Source organism: Mizuhopecten yessoensis, unplaced genomic scaffold (assembly GCF_002113885.1).
Source record: "Mizuhopecten yessoensis strain PY_sf001 unplaced genomic scaffold, ASM211388v2 scaffold8335, whole genome shotgun sequence".
NCBI lineage: Eukaryota > Metazoa > Mollusca > Bivalvia > Pectinida > Pectinidae > Mizuhopecten > Mizuhopecten yessoensis.
Window position 1 is genome coordinate 240,656 of NW_018407496.1, and position 20,338 is coordinate 260,993.

Sequence of the window (20,338 nt, forward strand, 5' to 3'; positions counted from 1 at the left end):
AATAAATCATACAAGTATTTATGCACTAGACAAGAACAGTGATCTAACAGAATTTTGTTGTTTTGTCACAATCTTGTTGCTATGACACAGCGAATAATCTCTTAAACAAAGTAAATTGTCTGTTCGTACTAACTACAATCAGCCACAGTATTTACAAATTGGTTTTCATTAAGACAGGGGGTTCTTCAGACACTGTAGACAGGGGGTTCTATAGTCACTTCAGACAGGGGGTTCTATAGACACCTTAGACAGGGGGTTCTATAGACACTTTAGACAAGGGGTTCTATAGACACCTAAGACAGGGGGTTATATAGACACCTTAGACAGGGGGCTCTATAGACACCTTAGACAGGGGGTTATATAGACTCCTTAGACAGGGGGTTCTATAGTCTCTTCAGACAGGGGGTTCTACAGACACCTTAGACAGGGGGTTATATAGTCACTTCAGACAGGGGGTTCTACAGACACCTTAGACAGGGGGATCTATAGACACTTTAGACAAGGGGTTCTATAGACACCTTAGACAGGGGGTTCTATAGACACTTAAGACAGGGGGTTCTATAGACACCTTAGACAGGGGGTTCTATAGACACTTTAGACAGGGGGTTCTATAGATACCTTAGACAAGGGGTTCTATAGATACCTTAGACAGGGGGTTCTATAGACACTTTAGACAGGGGGTTCTATAGACACCTTAGAGACAGGGGGTTCTATAGATACCTTAGACAGGGGGTTCTATAGACACTTTAGACAGGGGTTCTATAGACACCTTAGACAGGGGGTTACTTATAATAGACAGGAATTAGATATTTAGGGTCTATTAGGACTGTAGTGTATTCAGCATAGATAGGTACCCAGAATTGAGGGTCGGTCAAAGTTCATTGATGAGTACATTAGCACTATGAAGTGGTCAGCCTAGATTCCCTAAAGTGCAGTTAGGGTACTCAGAAATGTGCTAATTATACAGTGGGTCTATTTGTGGCAGGCATGCCAATATGGAGATTGTGTAAATAACTGAATAAGAAACAGCAGATTTCAATATTCCTACCCTAGTTTAGCATATTTCCCTCACTGGACTGGTGCCATGTTCACATTGAACGTGGGTCGCTAGGATAGGCTGCCAACAGTCATTTGTGTGGATTTCAACAGATGGTGATAAGGTTGTAAGAGTTGCCTCCCTTATACCTACATTTTGTTTTTGGTTTTGGTTGCCACTACAACAATTTAAAAGTTAAGTTTATCTTCGAATACAGGATCTGTATGATTTTCTGTACTGGACTCCAACATGTTTTCACAAAACTACATTCCTGTTCACCTATATGAGGGTTCAGTTAGGAATGTCACATGTTTAACAAAGCATGTTAGCTCTGTAATTGTATTTCAGTTCCAGATCAATCCAGTGTTTATCAAGTCTGTTTTTGAATGTATTTATTGAATTTATTTATCATAAATAACTGTTTCTTTCATAAATAGACATTCTATTTCAGAATGTCAATGTGACTCCAAATTTACCACTTGACAACCATCCAAATATATTGGTTCCCTGCAGGGCTTCATTTTACTATATACCTGGTATGACATGCTGATATATATAAGCTCAAGAAAAAAGTTAGCTGTCAAGATTGACCACAGTACGTACCACATGTATTTGTCCAAGGGATGGTCTCCCAAGGCCCTGGTTTACTGCGAGTTGGACGTCACCCTATCTAGGGGTGTTTGTATAGGGGTGCAGTCAGTCCTATGGTTATACACACACCTGTACGAGATAGAACCTACCGGTAATATTAATAGTCAATAACCTACCTAGCCACAATGATACAGACATGCATTGCATAATCAGTGATAGTTGATCAGATGTCTGTAAAATTACCTCGCTCACCATGACATTCTACAAAATATCGGCTGTGGCCTACACCAGTCTATTGATGTGCTAATTTGTCTAAGTCTAGGCCTGATCCTGTTAGCTTTATATTACCTTCTCAGTGTTAGCTTTATGTCATTTAAACTTCTCAGAAAATGTTTGTTTTTATTATTGTTGAATCGACCATTAAGTCTCCATAAACATATTTCTGTTATAATCATTGGATTACAAGGTTATATAATACTAACTACAAAATGTTTTGTGCTTAAAGAAATCGGGCCAATATAAACATGTTTAATTATGATCTAGGCTGACAGGATTGAACCTTGTGCTGGGAGAATCTGTAGGAATTGTTCATGTGTGCACACAACAGGTAAAATTATTATTGATGTCTGGTGTAGAAACGGAAGTGAAAAAATTAGCATATCTAATATCCAGATCACTCAAGCCTGATAGCAAACCGTAAATTAAAGCAGGAAAAAAAGGCCCAGCTATTTGTTAAACTTTTATGCTCTTTTGTAGCATGTTTCGATGTGAAAAGCTGATATTCAGTGGAAAATTAAGATAAATAAAAAACCTAATAAACGGGACAGAATCAATATCGCGTAAAGCGTCTGTATGTACAGCGAGGCAGGGAGCCTTTCTCCTCCTCCTCCTCACCAACGTCACAGTACACCATGGTTATGTTCTGCTGAAGTTATGTCAGTGGTTTTTTGACTCATCTTTGTGAAGACCTTAAACAGCTATTATAAAAAGATCACCCACAGCTTTATGGCAGAAAAATAGTATTGATGGAAGCGAAGGATTACCATTCTCGGGGGACAGTCGCTGCATGTTTACACATGTGAAGCAGGGACTGGGTAGGAACGAGTCTTAGGTATTAAGAATTAACAGTCTTCTCTGGTCCGCAGGGTGCCATGAATCCTATCAGCTTTTACACTCCGTCATAGACATGCAGGTGATCAGAGATACCTGTACGAGGGAAATACACACCGAGTGTGGAGATACATAGATGTTAGGTGTTGTGTGAATGGTGATGTCTGATCTACAAACTTATATTAATCTTGGATAGAGTTCACACACTTGGATGTATTTGTGTGTGGGCCTTTTGTTGTCACTGTTGATGTGAAATTCTAGCTGTGGATCTATTAGTGACATTTTTGGTGCTGTGACTGAGTACATATGTCTTCCAGACATTTATAATCACCACTAAGATCACACACAAAAAATCTGCAATGCTTGAAAGTATGAACTATAGTATTTAAAGACAGACTCTAGGATTTGAACATAAAAGTCAGCCTGTGTGTTCGAGTTAGGTATCTTTCATATGTAATCCCTGTTTATTGTGGACGTGACCGACAGTTATACTTGTACAATTAACCCTCAGTGGTATAAACCTGACCTCCAAAACCATCCGAGTCACCTACCTTGTGATATAGTGCTAGGTGATCTATAACTCAGGATTTCGCCTGCTGCAATTTTATTGGTAGAACGCTTTTCTGATCCTATAAATTTGAGCTGTAGTCGTAACAGTATATTTGGGCATTCTCGCCACACCGTTCGCATTGAGCTTGAAAATACACTCTTCCAACTGGATTCTTAGTTTCCGTGGGGTAGAAAATGAAGTTTGAACATGCTATATCTACGATGTAGCAGTGGAGTAGGTAAGAACCTGGCAGCAGACCTGTTGTGACAGAGGTGCCATCTTGTGGCAGTGATAGGAACGTTGTGACGAATGTCCGATGCTCCTGTGTTATACCAGTGAACATTTTTGGGAGTACAATCTTGAATGCTGCAGTGTCACGTCTCCAGGAGAGGAGATGTGTGAAATCAAGTGAAGTTGAGGATGAGTTTGAAGATTTCGTCTTTATTGAGTATATATGGTATGTTGTGATTGATACATGTACAATACACCTCCGGGTTGTGATGGAGTTGGGATCAAACTGTTTTTCAAAAGAAACCTGTTTTTGTGTACTTCACATAACCTGAGATACGCCTCCTCAAAGGACTGGGGAGGCTTTTTGGATAGATATCAGGAACCTCTGTTTATCTAGAACATTGAGAACAAAAACTGACGGCATCATGTCATAATCAAAGGAAAGGTTAATTCTATAAAGTTTTTATAATGTTAAATGTGTAGAGATAGCGACCCTGACTTGTAGTTGCACCCTATATAAGTAAACATCAAGTCCTTAATGCTAAGTCTGCCCATGTTTAACTACCGAACACTGGCTTCAGCATAGCTGTGTTGATATGTATTGACGGATATTTTTTATGACCTTTTCCCTATTGATCCTGGGATTGGCCATTTTTCTCCAGGAGTGAACCACAGCTAATTTATTCTTTTAAACAAATCAAGTATTTCAACACACACGGACCATACAGATTAAAAGGGAACTTGTTATTTGAGCTGTGCAGTATGCAGTGCAGAGACAAAAAATCCTGTCATCCTGTGGAACTCGTTGACCCGAAGAATGAAGAACGTTGTGGTGACAGTGATACTGGACTGTCATTACCTCTGTGTTCTACCACTTTACCTGTTCATTTAACTCTCCAATGGAAGGAGTCATTTACAACAGAAACATTTGTTAAAAGTGTTAAGAAGCTGTCAGAATACGCAGGCTTTATTGTTTCAAAGTCTCAAGTTTGATTTACTCTGTTAGTGTGATCTTACATATTATAAAACTGTTTTGAAACAACATACTGCAGAGATTTTCTAGGATAAGCAGAGCGGTGCTATTACGTTGACTATCTAAAGCTGTTTAGGAGCGGTCGAAATACACATCGCCTCGAAACAAAGGATTTAAAAGTAGTAAATTCTACCGTAATCTTATTTAATGTAAGGATGCGCAAGACTGTTTTGAAACAAAAGAGATAATAGTTTCGCCTGTATCGGAGAGACTATTTGGTCTTAATATTTAGACTCCATGGGACAAGTATGGACTGTATAGAAACAAAAGACATGAGATTTGCTAGTATTAGCGGGATTCACTGTTTGTTGGTGATTATGTAGACCACACAGCCATGGAGTGTTTCTGTAGCTGTTTTAAGTGTAAAGATGGCTGGTACAAGGTCCGCTCAAACTCCCGCTCAGGTAATATGACATTCCTCAAAAGGGCCAGTATATTGACTGGCGGGTGTGACCAGTCGTCTGGGAGTGACCAGCGTTCCCTGTTATCCAGTTCCGATTTCCGACTGGATAGTCCGTACAATGTAATGGACAGTCCGGATATAGAGGATGATGAAAGTAAGTATAGTGACAATCTAGTTAAGTCACTAGGATTGACAGGATTTTATTTATCTAAATAGAGAGTTTATTTGTAGAAAGGTATGGGAATATATATACAGATCTGGTTTATTTGTAGAAAGGTATGGGAATATATATACAGATCTGGGGTAGATTTCTACCAAATAGGTTAAAGATACTTAAGTCTGCCCAGTTACACAAATGGGTACCAATAAAATATAAAGCAACTCAAGTACAAGAGAATCTTCAACAAGTAAGAAACATAATTTAAACAATATTGATACCATTCTGATGTCCAATATGTAGAAAAAGTTTAAGGCTTGAAGATATTAGGATGACAATATGCTGGTACTACAGGGAAACTTATGTAATCTATACAATTATAAAATATTGATCACATAATGTACCATGTTATCCAGTTAATATTAACCCATGTAATATTTTTTGCATATTAACCAATGTAATGTGACCTATTAGCCCTGTGATTGGTTGTAAGTTTCAATTGTTTCAATTGTGACGTCACACCTAGGACAAGTACATGACGTCACAGACTTACGCGCTGGAGTCAAAATGGCGGCTTTTTACATTTCAAGGTTGCATGAAAATTGATGTTTTACCCAAATAAAGGATACAAATCTTGATTATGTGATAAAAAGGATCTTACACATGTTTTCATTTCATTTGAAATTTATGAAAGTTGTCACAAATTTTTCATTTCAGTTCGTCAGAGGCTTGCTAAATTGAAAAATTCTTAGACTCATTTCATAAATCTCATGTGAAATGGAAACTCATGTTAGATCCTATATATAGAGTAGGAGACCAGATACAGGTCCATTTAGATATCCAGATTATACAGGGTTTAGATTTTACAGGTTGCACTGTGATATGATAGAAAACATTCTAGCTGGAGTATTTGGATAGAGACAGGGATCCTGGTTCCCACAGCAAGTCTACAGTGTTAGGTTTTATACCAGTATTGTGTGATGGAGATCTAACTATTGACTAGCAATTACACAAGTCCCATGCATCATCAATCTAAACCCTACTCTGCAACTGGAAAATTGGTTAACAGCTTCTCCTAGACATTTAAAGTGAGAAGCAAACTATGAAGTCTGTAACAATCAATACATATGCACCGTCTATGATAAATCTGCAGTGGTCTCTGTACTGGGTTTACCGTCTATTATGTAATGGTTAGATCTTGTGTGTCAGCATATTGGTGTAATTGAGTTAGCTGTTTTATTACTCAGAGTATGACATAACAGTAGGAGAGAGGGTGAGACACATTTTGTGTTGGTCATCTACTGACCACTGAAGACATAACAGGAGGATAGGGGTGAGACATCTTCTGTTGGTCATCTACTGACCACTGAAGACATAACATGAGGATAGGGACACATCTTCTGTTGGTCATCTACTGACCACTGAAGACATAACATGAGGATAGGGGGTGAGACATCTTCTGTTGGTCATCTACTGACCACAGACTTTACAGAAGGAGATTTTGTGAGACATTTTTACCACTACAAGGCTAGTAGTGTCTCGTGTAAATGATTTATGGGAGGTTTTATACCGGCTAGACTGAAAGTGTCTCATGGTTTCAAAGGTTTACCTGAAAGTAACATATTTACAAAGCAACAATTGTGATGTTTATATAAAACCGATTATGGATTAAGCAATTGTAATTTGATATTAACATCAATAATTGAGTCGTGGCCTGTCATTTGTGTTCTAAAAGGATCAATAATAGGTCCCTGGGTCCTTTCAGGTGGTCTTTGCCAGTTCTGCCTGGTACCCGACCCGAGGACCATAGTGATGGCACCTCGGGTGATATATACCCAGGGTAATCATATAGTATATAGCGGTCTTATTGAGAGCTAATATACATCCATCTTAGTAAGTGTCACCATACATGTCTTAGTGTGGCCGGTAATATTATGGCCTTACGTCAGGATCGCAGCCACCATGAACCACCTCCCCAACCATTGCTTGCTTGGGTGATGAGAATTCAAATTGAGTCATCAAAGACAGGAAATAGATCCAGGCCATACCTAGAAGTAAAAACAGTAAAAAAAGGCACTTTATATTCGCAATGCATTCAACTTAAAGCCATATACAATATCATGCTTAACAATACTTTATTTTGACATATCTATACAGGCCCTTATTTTATTTAATTCCTTTAATGAAAGTTGTGCATATTCAATAAAATGTCCAGCTTATATTCGACACTAGTTTATAAATATTTAATCCTGTTGGATTTTAAAAATTCTAAGTCATTATATACCCTTTTGTAAAGAGAGATAAAACACCATTGGGTTCATATGGTATACCATCACCATTGCCAAATGTTGACTAATTCTGTATGTAGTACTGCGTAACACATAATTATATGGTTTCGAAATGACATATGAAATGAAGTATTTTAGTTTTGTAATTTTCACCAGAAGAGTTGATGATTTGGTTTAGAATCAGCAGATTTGTACTCGGTCAACTGACATTTAATCGTCCCTGTTTGATGTACATCGATGTAGAGGATCCCCCCTCCACCCCACCCCTAAATGGGCCCCACTCTAAGCTACAATTTCAATGTGTCTGAAACATTAAAATAATCGTTAATGTTTCGTGTTTTTGTTAGTTTTGTCAGATTATTGATTGGGACTGTTCGACATGTCTCAAATTATGTTGAATTTTTAAACACAAATATCGGATTGACATTAAGGTGCTGGAATGAAAAAGGAACAAATGAATAGCAATAAAACATTATCAGGCCATGAAACTTGATTAGGGCTAGTGAATAGGCTGTGATGACCGGGAGGTAATTACGGGGTTAGCTCGAGGTACAGATCCAACATGCCGTGGTTCTCAGACAAGGACTCAATGATATGACTATAGTACCTTGTAATTTTCTCCTATTCATAAATTATTTCTATCACTTTTATTCTTTTATGTGTGTTTAAATAATCCAGTTACACCTGTGTAAACTGAACACTAATGAGATTGCTGTAGTGGAAATGGTTCAGATAACACAGGTTTAATGTACATAGGGGTGTAAATCTTTAGTTGGTGAATATTTGGTTTATACAGGTGTACTGTTTATACAGGGTCCAGTTTAGTACATGGTACATTTACATACAGACTGATGTACAGACATCTTTACGATATTTACAGGGACTCAGATCACTGCTATTATTCCCTGAGATCTTCCATGTTCTACAGTTGTCTCCAACTGTTTCTATCCTGTTCGATGAATGTTTCCTCTGTTCCTGCCAGGTTGTCTGGCAGGGTTGTTAGTTACTGTTTTATGTATCTGCTCCCTTCAATTGCCAGCCAACAATAGAGTGCAAAATGATTTTCTGCTGTTGATTTCTCAGTAAATCAAATACTGAGTCTGCTAGTACATTCAGGGGAACACTCCTATGTTTAGATTTAACATGTCAGCTACCCTCTTCCTTCAAAGAAAGAAAAGGATCTCAGAAAATGTTCAAGTGTAAAGTTTGGTATGATATAGCATGATAGTCCCCCCAAACCTAATCCATCTAAGCCTTACTGGGTTTTCTTATCTCTTCCTATATTTTAATTTTTTCTTCCCTTTCTTTTCATATCTTTGCTACTCGAAAAAAAAAGCATTCTTCAATCAAGTCATATATTAACACTTCAAAGACAGGTTGTAGTACATACAGCCTCCATCTGTCCATACATGTACATTATGTGTGGTAGACATTTGGTTTCTGATCAATTACGTCGCTAAATATGGTACAATTTCAATGAAATTTTGTTGTGAGATACATATGTATGAGGAGAAAAGAGGTCGAAAGTTATATTTAGTGGAAATTGCCTATGTCTCTTTCACTAAATCTGACCCCAGTTTTCTGTACATTCTTCAGATGTTAGTTAAGATTTTCCTGAGTGATGCCTTTAGTAGCTATGGAAAAATATCTCGGTTAAGAAATTTCATGAACTTGGTCTAAGTAAAACTTAAGTCCATTTCCTTGCTGAACAGATCTTATGCATATTTAATTACTGCAACCTTATTGGTTGGTAGTTGCAGTAAAATAACTTACATACTGGTAAATATTGTCAAGGTACAATGATGAAGTTTGGGAGGCAGATACATATTATGGAGATTGCACGAGACCAAGTTCAATGCTGTGTAAATCTGATGCGTGCTTGGCTATAGCATTCTGAAATCTGATTGGTTGTTGAGTTTGATTGATAACTGACATTAAAAATGTCAATAGAAGAACTGAGGCCATCTCCAATGGTGTGCAGAGTTTTTACATATCTAATTAGCATACTATAGTATGGTGATACAAGGTAACACTGATGTTGTCTGCTGTCATAGTCTTACTGATTCTCTGACAGTAGAGTTTATTATGTAACAGTTTGCGTTACGCTGTAAGCATTGGTCTTGTGCTATGACCATGTCTTTTATGCTAATGTAAAACCTTGAGTATTTGTGCTGCGACTTTGTCTTGGTTGCTCTGCGATGCTGGATTTAGGGATGTCTCAGTGTCACTGTCTGACATAGATCTGCAGACCTAACAGAAACAGATTGATGTTCACTCAAGTACACACTAACTAGAATACAGGCTGTTCCCTACCGTAACACGATGTAGCCTGCCCCATCTGTTCACATCAAATTAAAGATGAAGGCTATATGCTGAGGAATTTATGGTCGACAAGATGAACCAATTTATATTTGGGAATCGGAAGAACACGATGGGGACTAGCAGTACACACTTCTCAATAATTGTGTTTCTCTCTGTAGGAAACATAAAAGAACACATGACATTGTATTGATCTTGTTATGTTGTAAAGAGTCTACTTTATCTTAGCCTGGTTTACACACGCTACGTTCTGTACAAAGCGTTCCATTTGTATATTCTATTGTTACATTCTAATCTCTTCTTTCTCTGTTCACATTTTCAACAATTGTGATTTTGATTGATCTGTCAGGGCTGACGATGGATAGGCTGTGTAGTCCACACACAGTGTTATCCTAATGGAGATGACCAAGCTTATAAACCAGACCCCTACTACACAGTGGCTTGTACATACGATACTTGTACGGAAATAATAAAATAGCGTTATTCATGTATGTGGCAAGTTTTGGCCGTAACAGTGTTGTATGTTCACATCCCTACGTCCTGACCTTGTGCAGTATTGATCCCAGCTCTCCGTCACTTACACCACTTTTATCTTCCGTCAGTCCATCAAAGTTTTAAATCTTTTCTAGCTGAATTAACAATTCAGATTTTATCTGTGGCTAATGACCATTAGTTGGTCTGCATTTATGGTTTTTATGGTCGTTGCCTTAAAGGAATGAATAGTTAGTGCACAGCCATGTGGAATCATTGCAGGCAGGTTTGTTATTAGGAGTTAATTGATCCGTCTGTTGTTTTAGGCTGGATACACATAAAGCAGTAAGAGTTACTTCCCTTCTATCTCAGTGTTGGAGCTTTGTAGTCAGTGGAATTTCTTCCATATGTCCTTTTTGTAAAAGTTCTCAGTAGAATGTGAGTCTCTTCATGTAGAGGTGTCCTTTATGTAGGTGTCCTTTATGTAGGTGTCCTTTATGTAGGTGTCTCTGTGCAGGTGTCCTTTATATAGGTGTCTCTGTGCAGGTGTCCTTTATATAGGTGTCTCTGTGCAGGTGTCCTTTATGTAGGTGTATCTTCGCTGGTGTCCTTTATGTAGGTGTCTCTTTGCAGGTGTCCTTTATGTAGGTGTCTCTGTGCTGGTGTCCTTTATGTAGGTGTCTCTTTGCAGGTGTCCTTTATGTAGGTATCTCTGTGCAGGTGTCCTTTATGTAGGTGTCTCTTCGCTGGTGTCCTTTATGTAGGTGTCTCTGTGCAGGTATCCTTTATGTAGGTGTCTCTGTGCAGGTGTCCTTTATGTAGGTGTCTCTTCGCTGGTGTCCTTTATGTAGGTGTCTCTTTGCAGGTGTCCTTTATGTAGGTATCTCTGTGCAGGTGTCCTTTATGTAGGTGTCTCTGTGCAGGTGTCCTTTATGTAGGTGTCTCTGTGCAGGTGTCCTTTATGTAGGTGTCTCTGTGCAGGTGTCCTTTATGTAGGTGTCTCTGTGCAGGTGTCCTTTATGTAGGTGTCTCTGTGCAGGTGTCCTTTATGTAGGTGTCTCTGTGCAGGTGTCCTTTATGTAGGTGTCTCTGTGCAGGTGTCCTTTATGTAGGTGTCTCTGTGCAGGTGTCCTTTATGTAGGTGTCTCTGTGCAGGTGTCCTTTATGTAGGTGTCTCTGTGCAGGTGTCCTTTATGTAGGTGTCTCTGTGCAGGTGTCCTTTATGTAGGTGTCTCTGTGCAGGTGTCCTTTATGTAGGTGTCTCTGTGCAGGTGTCCTTTATGTAGGTGTCTCTGTGCAGGTGTCCTTTATGTAGGTGTCTCTGTGCAGGTGTCCTTTATGTAGGTGTCTCTGTGCAGGTGTCCTTTATGTAGGTGTCTCTGTGCAGGTGTCCTTTATGTAGGTGTCTCTGTGCAGGTGTCCTTTATGTAGGTGTCTCTGTGCAGGTGTCCTTTATGTAGGTGTCTCTGTGCAGGTGTCCTTTATGTAGGTGTCTCTGTGCAGGTGTCCTTTATGTAGGTGTCTCTGTACAGGTGTCCTTTATGTAAGTGTCTCTGTGTAGGTGTCCTTTATGTAGGCGTCTCGCAGGTATCCTTCTTTATGTAGGTGTCTCTGTGTAGGTGTCTCTGTGTAGTTGTCCTATATGTAGGTGTCTCTGTGCAGGTGTCCTTTATGTAGGTGTCTCTGTGTAGGTGTCTCTGTGTAGTTGTCCTATATGTAGGTGTCTCTGTGCAGGTGTCCTTTATGTTGAGTTGTTCTTTATTTAGATGTGTCATTTATGTTTATATTGTCTTTATAAGGAGATTTCCTTTAGTTGAAAGTGTCCTTTTTTTAACAGTGTCATTTTTATAGAGGTATATTGAAGTGAAGGTGTCTTTTACATAGAGGTGTCCTTTAAGTAGAGGTGTTGTTCATGGGGAGGTGGTGTTAATGTAGAGGTGTTGTTTATGTAGAGGTCACTTATGTGTTATTTACTTACAGGCCCTGTCTTCAGATGACATTAGCTTTTGTGAGAATGTAAAACCTTAACAAAGATATTTACTTAGATGCTTCTTTCATACGAATGTGTCATTTATAAAGTATTCAGTTTATGGAGGTGTTCTGTTTATGAAGTTGTTCTGTTCATGGAATTGTTCTCTCTGCACAGGTTTCCTTTATGCATGAAATCTTACTCCTTGCTCTGTTAACATTCTAGCTATTCACTCCACAGGTGATAATATGGCTAATTACAGGTGAACAAGAAGCATCAGGTAGATACAGCCTACCTGTTTGATCTATGATTAGGATAAGTGGCGAGTCAACATCATTGTCAGTGTGATGTTAGTTTAAAAACAGACACCAGGTCATACAGGTGTAACATGACTTTTCACACTTGTCAGTGAGGTTTCCTGTCAGTGAGGTTTCCTGTCCGAACACTTTATTTACCTTTGTCAACTCTGGTAATCTCCCTTTATCCTCACTTCCTCTTGAGTAAATACAAATTTTCAGTATTCAGTGTTGGACAGTTGTAGGGGTTGTGTCATGATCTAGCAACCATTGTAAGTTTGAACAAGGATAAACAGTTTAAGTTAATGTAACCCTGTGTAATTGTATGATGTTAGAGAAACCTTTTCGAAATATATTATTGGTACATGGTTACAATATTTGATATTTAATCCTAAGGTACCCGTAAGGTAATGATATGTTAACTCGGCCTATGGTAGAGAAGTCACTTGTGTGAGGATCCCCAGGTTTATACAGGGTCCATAGTCTTTAGGAGGTTTAATATGTGGAGATCAAGACCTACATTAGCTACTAGGTCATGAATTTTACTGTATAGTTTAGAAGTGTAGAATATTTTCTTCGGTATAACTTTAATTTGCGGTTTGTGTACTTAAGAGAAGGGACTGCCTGTTTGAGATCCCTTAGGACCTACATTGACACTGTATGACTGTGTACTAGTACATTCCTGTAGCACATCAACAGGAGATGTTAAAAGCTATCCACTTCACTAAGTCCTCCTCGGAGAAGAGCAGAGATTTGACAGCTGTAGTGGTTGGTGTCCTCACATAGAAGGACAACTGACCTTATTCCAGTCTCTGGTATCTAGTAAGGACAACAGACTGACCAAAGAAACAGGTCTAGAGCTGTAGGTAACAATGTCCTTCCAGTAGAATGCGGAATCTCAGGACATTTTAGGACAATTACAGGACATTCCATTGTGATGTGATATCAGATTCCATTAGTAGGGATCATCAAGGAAGACATGTATAAGAAGGAGCTTGAATCCTTCCCAAGAAATATCAATCACCCATTGTGATGCTTTGTAACATTCCACAATGTTAGTCCTACTTACAAAGTGTCTGGAGGTGACCACTGTGGGTTGTCTTAAGAACTACATAAAATTATTTCCTTATGATGAGATTTCCTGTACTCTTTAACATTTTTTATGCGTTATATTACTGTTTCATTTGCAGATTCTTACTTAATGAGAAGATACTTGTAACATTTTTGTTAGATGCTGAGAGTAATACTTATGTTTGTTTTAAACTTGCAGACTCTTCTTACGAGAAGATAGTCCATGAGCGCCGAGGGAGTATGCCATTGGTCTCTGCTGGACTGGACGAAGAAAACATGGACACCACCTCCACACCGTCCAAAATAGCGGTGAGTACGTTACTGCAGAATGTGGTGGATTTGTATGTAATCTTTGTTAAGACATGTTTTCTATATTAAGACTAGAAGATACAGCTAGTGCTAGACTGAACAAAGACTCTGGGATCCTGAATTTCAGATATGAATGATTCTGTTTCCTGTTGTTTCCTTGTTTACAAGAGTTAAACAGCATGGTTATTATTCGTGAGGACTTTGTACAATGTCAGCTGTCTATACCTGTCTAACAAAAGTTCTAACGTAAAATGCATCACTGGCAATAGTAATGTAATGCCAACAGTCTTCAAACACATCCTAATATACTTATAATGATTATTGTTAGTGGGGACTTTTTGTGGAAATGAATTTTGGTGATTTGGCAAACTCAGCATGCAGACTGCCAAAATCTGCATCATTAAAGTTCAACGCTAGTGAATGTTATGAAGCAATTTTCATCTTTAACCAACTTGATAGGTTTTCTGGAACACGCTACCTAAATAAATGTTTATATAGGGATAGCATCTGAGTGCATCACATTGACGTAGGTAGGATGGCAATGGTAGCCGTCAAAGTTGTGATTATGACCAACTCTTACGGTATCCACGCGACCATACTTTAGATATCTACTACCATATACATGATTGTAAAAGATGTGCATTGATTAGGTTGCCTTACAAGCGTGAGCTGTAAGGAATTTCCCTTTAGCTCAGCGGTAGGGCATCGGGCTGGAGAGCCAAGGGTCGAGGGTTTGAGCCCTAGCGACGGCACTATCTTTATCACTTTTCCTCGTCCTACTACATGATAATGTTTATAATATAACTCAACTACAAAAAAAACATAAACCTCAGCATACTGCTTTCCAAACTTTAAAATGTCATATTTTATAACTGGGCTTTTTACCAAAATGTTTGCCTGTCATACTATAAGATATACAACTTTGCAGTAGGTAAAGTTCTCTAGAATGTGATGTCACAACTGTCCAATAAGTACAGCTCTTATAAGACAGGTGGGTAACTTATTTGATAGTTGGTCAGACTTATTTGACAGTTGGTCAAACTTATTCATTCAGCTTATTTTAACAATAGATACTATACTTCAGTCTCAATTTTACTGGTAAATGATATTAGAGTTACCTCCCTTGTCTCACAAATAATTATGCTTACTTTTCCACATCTTTCTGCAGAATTAAAAATAAAATAAAAGTTTAGTTGAGAATAAATAACTTGCACTTTATTTTGATTATCAGTAAGGCACATCTAATTTTTAAGAATTGAAGAAAGTTGCCTCTGGAAAGAGAGCACACCATGCCTGACTTTTGATGTGTGTAGGTGTTTGTGATACTAAGTGTCTGTGCTGTGTAGCCTCAGGAACCTGATGTATCCTGTTGATAGGTAACCACAAACTTACACATCCCTCGTCCTGTCACCCGACCATATGCATATACAGTCCTCCTATTACCTGACCACAGGCATATACAGTCCTGCGATCACCTGACCACAGACTTCACAGTCCTGTGATCACCTGACCACAGAGCTAGACTAGGGTGTTGGAGGACTGTACTTTAGGGGCTTTGTATGGGAGGAGTCTGATTTGTGGTAGGCCACTGGGTGAAAAGGGCCACTGGGCACGAACACTCTTAAATGGGATGGCTTACAAAGAAATTAGGGAAAAAATGTCACAAAAGTAATAAAACATGTTCTGTTGTGTCTAATCTTAGCATAATTCAACTGAAATCTATAATAAAGCATGAATGTGCTTTACTTTTAAACAGCATGGCTACATATATTGATCATACAGGCTCACTGGGTCTTTAGAAGTTGGTTCAAACACTTGTGATATCACCCGTACCATGAAAATAAATCTACTGCACACCTGAATGATAACGTATAGATTCATAGGAAACTGGGGAGTTTCTGTGCTTTTTTCATCGATTAAATTCTGCAGAGAAAATCTAAAATTACACGACGTGAAGCAATAACCTGCAAATATTGAACAGTATTAGGTTGTTGATTCTGTACACCTGAGTCGGATGAATGGATACAGACATTGAAAATGTACCTGTAAATTAGCAGACTCAGGTACTCTACCACACAGCTGAATAAACAAGGATCGGATGTCCAACACCTTGGCTTTAATAGGGGATAAAACGGGGCTAGTGGGGATTTATTGGTCACACGACCCCAACACCTGTGTGACGAGGAGCCATGAAGGTCATGTCTGCTGATGGCTAGGACTTTGTAGGGACTGAAATCTCCTTGATATCTTTTTACATTCTTGTCAAGTTTGGCAAAAAATTCAATGTTAAAGTGTTAATTTAATAACTTCGATTTTGTACCCTGTATTTTCACAAAGCATTGTTAACTGTGATACAGATTGTACCGACATCTCGACCAAAGCATTGTTAACTGTGATACAGTTTGTACTGACATCTCGACCAAAGCATTGTTAACTGTGATATAGTTTGTACCGACATCTCGACCAAAGCATTGTTAACTGTGATACAGTTTGTACTGACATCTCGACCAAAGCATTGTTAACTGTGATATAGTTTGTACCGACATCTCGACCAAAGCAGTGAAAGAAATGTCCTCCCCATTTACAGCTTATTGATCAGCCAAGTCAGGTAAAACTAATAAACCAAATCACGGCTCATTAACTCATGATCATAAACCATCATATATAAAATCTGTATTTAAATAAAATATAAAAAATCAGTTATTATATATAGGACTAATTGGCCTGGTGGAAGGAAGTGGGTACAGTCAGCTGAGGAAATGGCTTCAGCTTAATAAAGATAAGTCTACAATGTATGTCAAAGTAGGGTCTGTTTCCTTGTAAGATGTATATGGAGGGATCTGTGTGTTTGACCTGACAAAGTGCGGGACATGATTCATCTTACATACTTCTTTAGAATGAACATTTAAAACCCATTAGCAACTCCCTACGTTTATTGATTGATTTGATTAGGTTTGTGTCAATTTCTCACCTGTGTCAATCAATCAGAACACTTCTCTATCTAAAGAAATCGGCAAACTATAAAAAAGAGGTTTTATATGGCAAGGTGTGGTTGATGACAGGAAGTTTGTGGAGGTCAACAGGAACTTTGACAGGGGTTAAGTAGCCATATCTATCAGGACTGAAATCTGTAAACCAGGTAGTCTAAACAATCTAAACTCATGTGGTTTGGCTTGTAATCAGTAATGTGCATTAAAAATAAAAATAAAAATCAATATGTGTTAGTAAAATTGATGGACTGGCATTTCATTGTTTGGTTATGAGGACCATAGATGGCAAGATTGAAAAATCTCCCAAAGGCCAAGGTTATCAAGGTCACAGGATTAAAAAATAATTGTTTATTACTAACAGACAAATATTTTTCATGATGATGAAGGCAGCTGACAAACTGTTCCACTCAGTATTTTGATGTTCAAAACTGTCAGACTGTACAATATCAACATTTTTGGTTGGTGAAGCTTACCTCCCTTGTTCTGGTTTACCGAGCAAGGCACGGGGCAAAAGGATGAATCTTACTATTTTTAATTTGTGTATTTGGTACTTTTGTAAGCAATGTTCTGTTAGGGTCAGACTTCGGGTAGACAGACAATCAATTTCTGTGTCAGTGTTGGAAAGAATATTTTTGGAAAAGGGATTGATGGTTCTTAGCTTTAACCTGACCAGAACAGCTGTGTGTGAAGACTGTCATCAGGTGTGTCATACCTTTAGTAGGTGTGTCAGGTGTCAACCCTGGATGTCCACACCTTATACATAACCTAACTGACATACCTGTTTAACTCTCCGCCTGTTACACGATTTCTACCTGATCAGCTGGCTGTACAAGTCCTTCCATTAAAGCCTTGGTTTGTGTCCGCGCAGTATTGACCTAGCTATCTCTGTGGGGCATTTTAAAATTACCTGATGTTTATGAATGAACGGTTAATTAAATCTATGAAGTGGAGTTAGAATTGAACATGTAGGTCGTGTATAGTAGCCAGGTGTGTTGTACATATTACCTTAAACACCTCATCTCAAATTAATAAAATTCAAAATATCTTTTTTTACAAAATGCAGGTGTTCTATTATCTGTTAAAGGTAAAAAAAAGAGATTAATGAACTAAAGAGTTTAAATCACTTATCAGCTGTTTTTCAATTGGTAAATTGTTTTAAAACGCACACATTCATCTTCACTTAAAAAGATCTTAAACTATTTCCATAAAATGCCTGAAATTAACCCTGCCTATAATGTGATAAACAAATGTCTTTGAAGTGTTTGTAATTTAAGTTTAATTATGTATGTTGCTGTTATTTAGAGGTGTGCTCTGGGTCATGATTTTTGCTATTAGCTATTGCTGTTATTAAGAGGTGTGCTCTTGGTCATGATTTTTGCTATTAGCTATTGCTGTTATTTATAGGTGTGCTCGGGTCATGATTTTTGCTATTAGCTATTGCTGTTATTTAGAGGTGTGCTCTGGGTCATGATTTTTGCTATTAGCTATTGCTGTGCAATTGGGTACAGCTATCTACCAGACCACTGATGGGATGGCATTACCCTACGACTTTCAAATCCATTAAAATCCTAGCCAGAACAATCTTCTCAAAATGTTCAATACTCCAGTTAAAACATTGTAATTAGATAACATTTTTTTTTCAAGGTTTTTGGGCGTCAGAGAATTTTATTTTTGCAAACTTAATTAAATTGTGGCCCCTGAACTAGACCTGATCGCCTGATTGTCCGTACAGATTGAATAAATTCCTCGACCTATGAGTCACCTTGTATAAAAATGAGATTAATTTCATTCCTGCTGATCATTTGGTAGAGTCCGGTCTTCAGCTTGGTTTATCAATCACAAACCTGTCTGGATTCCTGCTCCGATTGTTTATGTGGGTATATGGTATAATCAATAAAATCCATGAATGGTCCTACCACACCCGCAATGAGAGGAATTTCACACATGGAGGATATCAAGAATAAACTTACATTGAAATCAAAAATTAATTATTAAACTCCATATTGATTACAGTACTTGGTGTCTGATCACTTATATCCAGGCTCATATTAGCTTAGTTTTTGTTCGGGTCTTAAAAATAGGTTGATTTTCACAAAAAATGAATTGAGCAGCTTTAACAAACATGGGTTGATTTTCACAAAAATTGATTGATTGTGAGAGAATTGAGTAAATTAAACAAAAATCTACGTTGATTTAAGGCTCATAATTTAACAAGGAAGCAAAAAAAGAAAGAAATATGTCTGCATGAATAGATAATAATGTGATCAATTTCCATCGCTGCTTGTTCAGAATATTCATGCGATACATATGTTAATTATATGTTGTATAAACTGACAATAATTCATAATTATTAATTAGAATCAAAATCCTATATATTACTGTGTGACCAAAGCCCTATAGCATTGTGTGTACACAAGTTCACTGAAACAACTACTAAAATTGTGTTTTGAATAACATGATGAGGTAGAAGAATCAAAGAATCATTAGGATAATGGAGATAAACTTTGTCTACATTGACGTGTGAGGAAATGGGTCTCGGTTTGTGATTGCATTTCTGTTACACAAATGGTTGGTTTCAAAGACTTAAACAATATTCAATAAAAAAAATGGACAAATCTCCAGCCTCCTTTGTCAATGGTGTCATATGCTCGCTGAAATGGTCCAGCATTTCATGGTTGTAATAGCTAATTAAATACTGTGAGTGTTAACAGGACAGAGTCACAAGGAAGTTAATTTGTTTTTAAACTGTCAATTTCACTTATTTAGTACAAAAATGTAAATCAGAAATATCTTGTTTTATTTAAATATAAAAAAAATACAAAAATATTTATAATATTTCAAATATGAAAAAGTTGGTCAAAAATCTTGCTGTTTGAATTTCACTCTTTAGCATAGACATGTAAAAATAACAGGATGAAACACCTGACAGGCCCTGTTGTTATCAGCAGTCCATGTTTGGGTCTCCAAGACTGCTACGTTTGTATTGATCCCTCATATATATAAGGAACGTACTGTACATTGAAGGTTTTGTATTTAAAATCCATCATTACAAATATTGCTTAGCGACTTCCACAGAATTAAGTGTCTAAATGTACTGGCAGATTACATATTTTATATACTAGACCATTATCAGTAAAATATTCTGTGATGTCATGGACTGTCCATCTGTTGGTGATGTCAAAATAAGTTAGTGAGTGTTATTATTTAGTTGTTCGTGTTATTTACAAAAAAAAAGTATATATACACACTAAAACCTCGATATAATGCCCATCGTTTCATTTGCCAGCTCATTTACCGCCAACATATATTTTAAAGTCCCTTTTTCTTGTTTTCTTAACAATCCGACTATACGTTTCCCTCAATTTCCACTTTATGTATAATGCCATAATTTCTCTAGAAAAATTGTGTCAGTATAACAAGGTTTTACTGTACATGTATATCTACAGTTAATTAGTATAATCTGTATACCTGAGCTAATTCAACACTGTAAAATTGTTTTAAAATGGCAGTGGGT

At 37.7% G+C, this 20,338-nt stretch overlaps 1 protein-coding gene across 13 annotated transcripts in view; it reads left to right on the plus strand.

The window, feature by feature from the left end:
* Positions 1-20,338, plus strand: part of LOC110455629 (disabled homolog 2-interacting protein-like) — a 241,543-nt gene that overhangs the window by 138,409 nt on the left and 82,796 nt on the right. For 10 of the 13 annotated variants that reach the window (XM_021505855.1, XM_021505856.1, XM_021505857.1 and 7 more), the window contains one exon: positions 13,725-13,834. In XM_021505855.1, coding sequence (XP_021361530.1) covers positions 13,725-13,834 — 110 coding nt within the window. Of the gene's footprint in view, positions 1-3,119; positions 5,109-13,175; positions 13,321-13,724; positions 13,835-20,338 lie in introns of those variants that run through there. The other 3 variants (XM_021505862.1, XM_021505868.1, XM_021505867.1) reach the window with 3 other exon arrangements.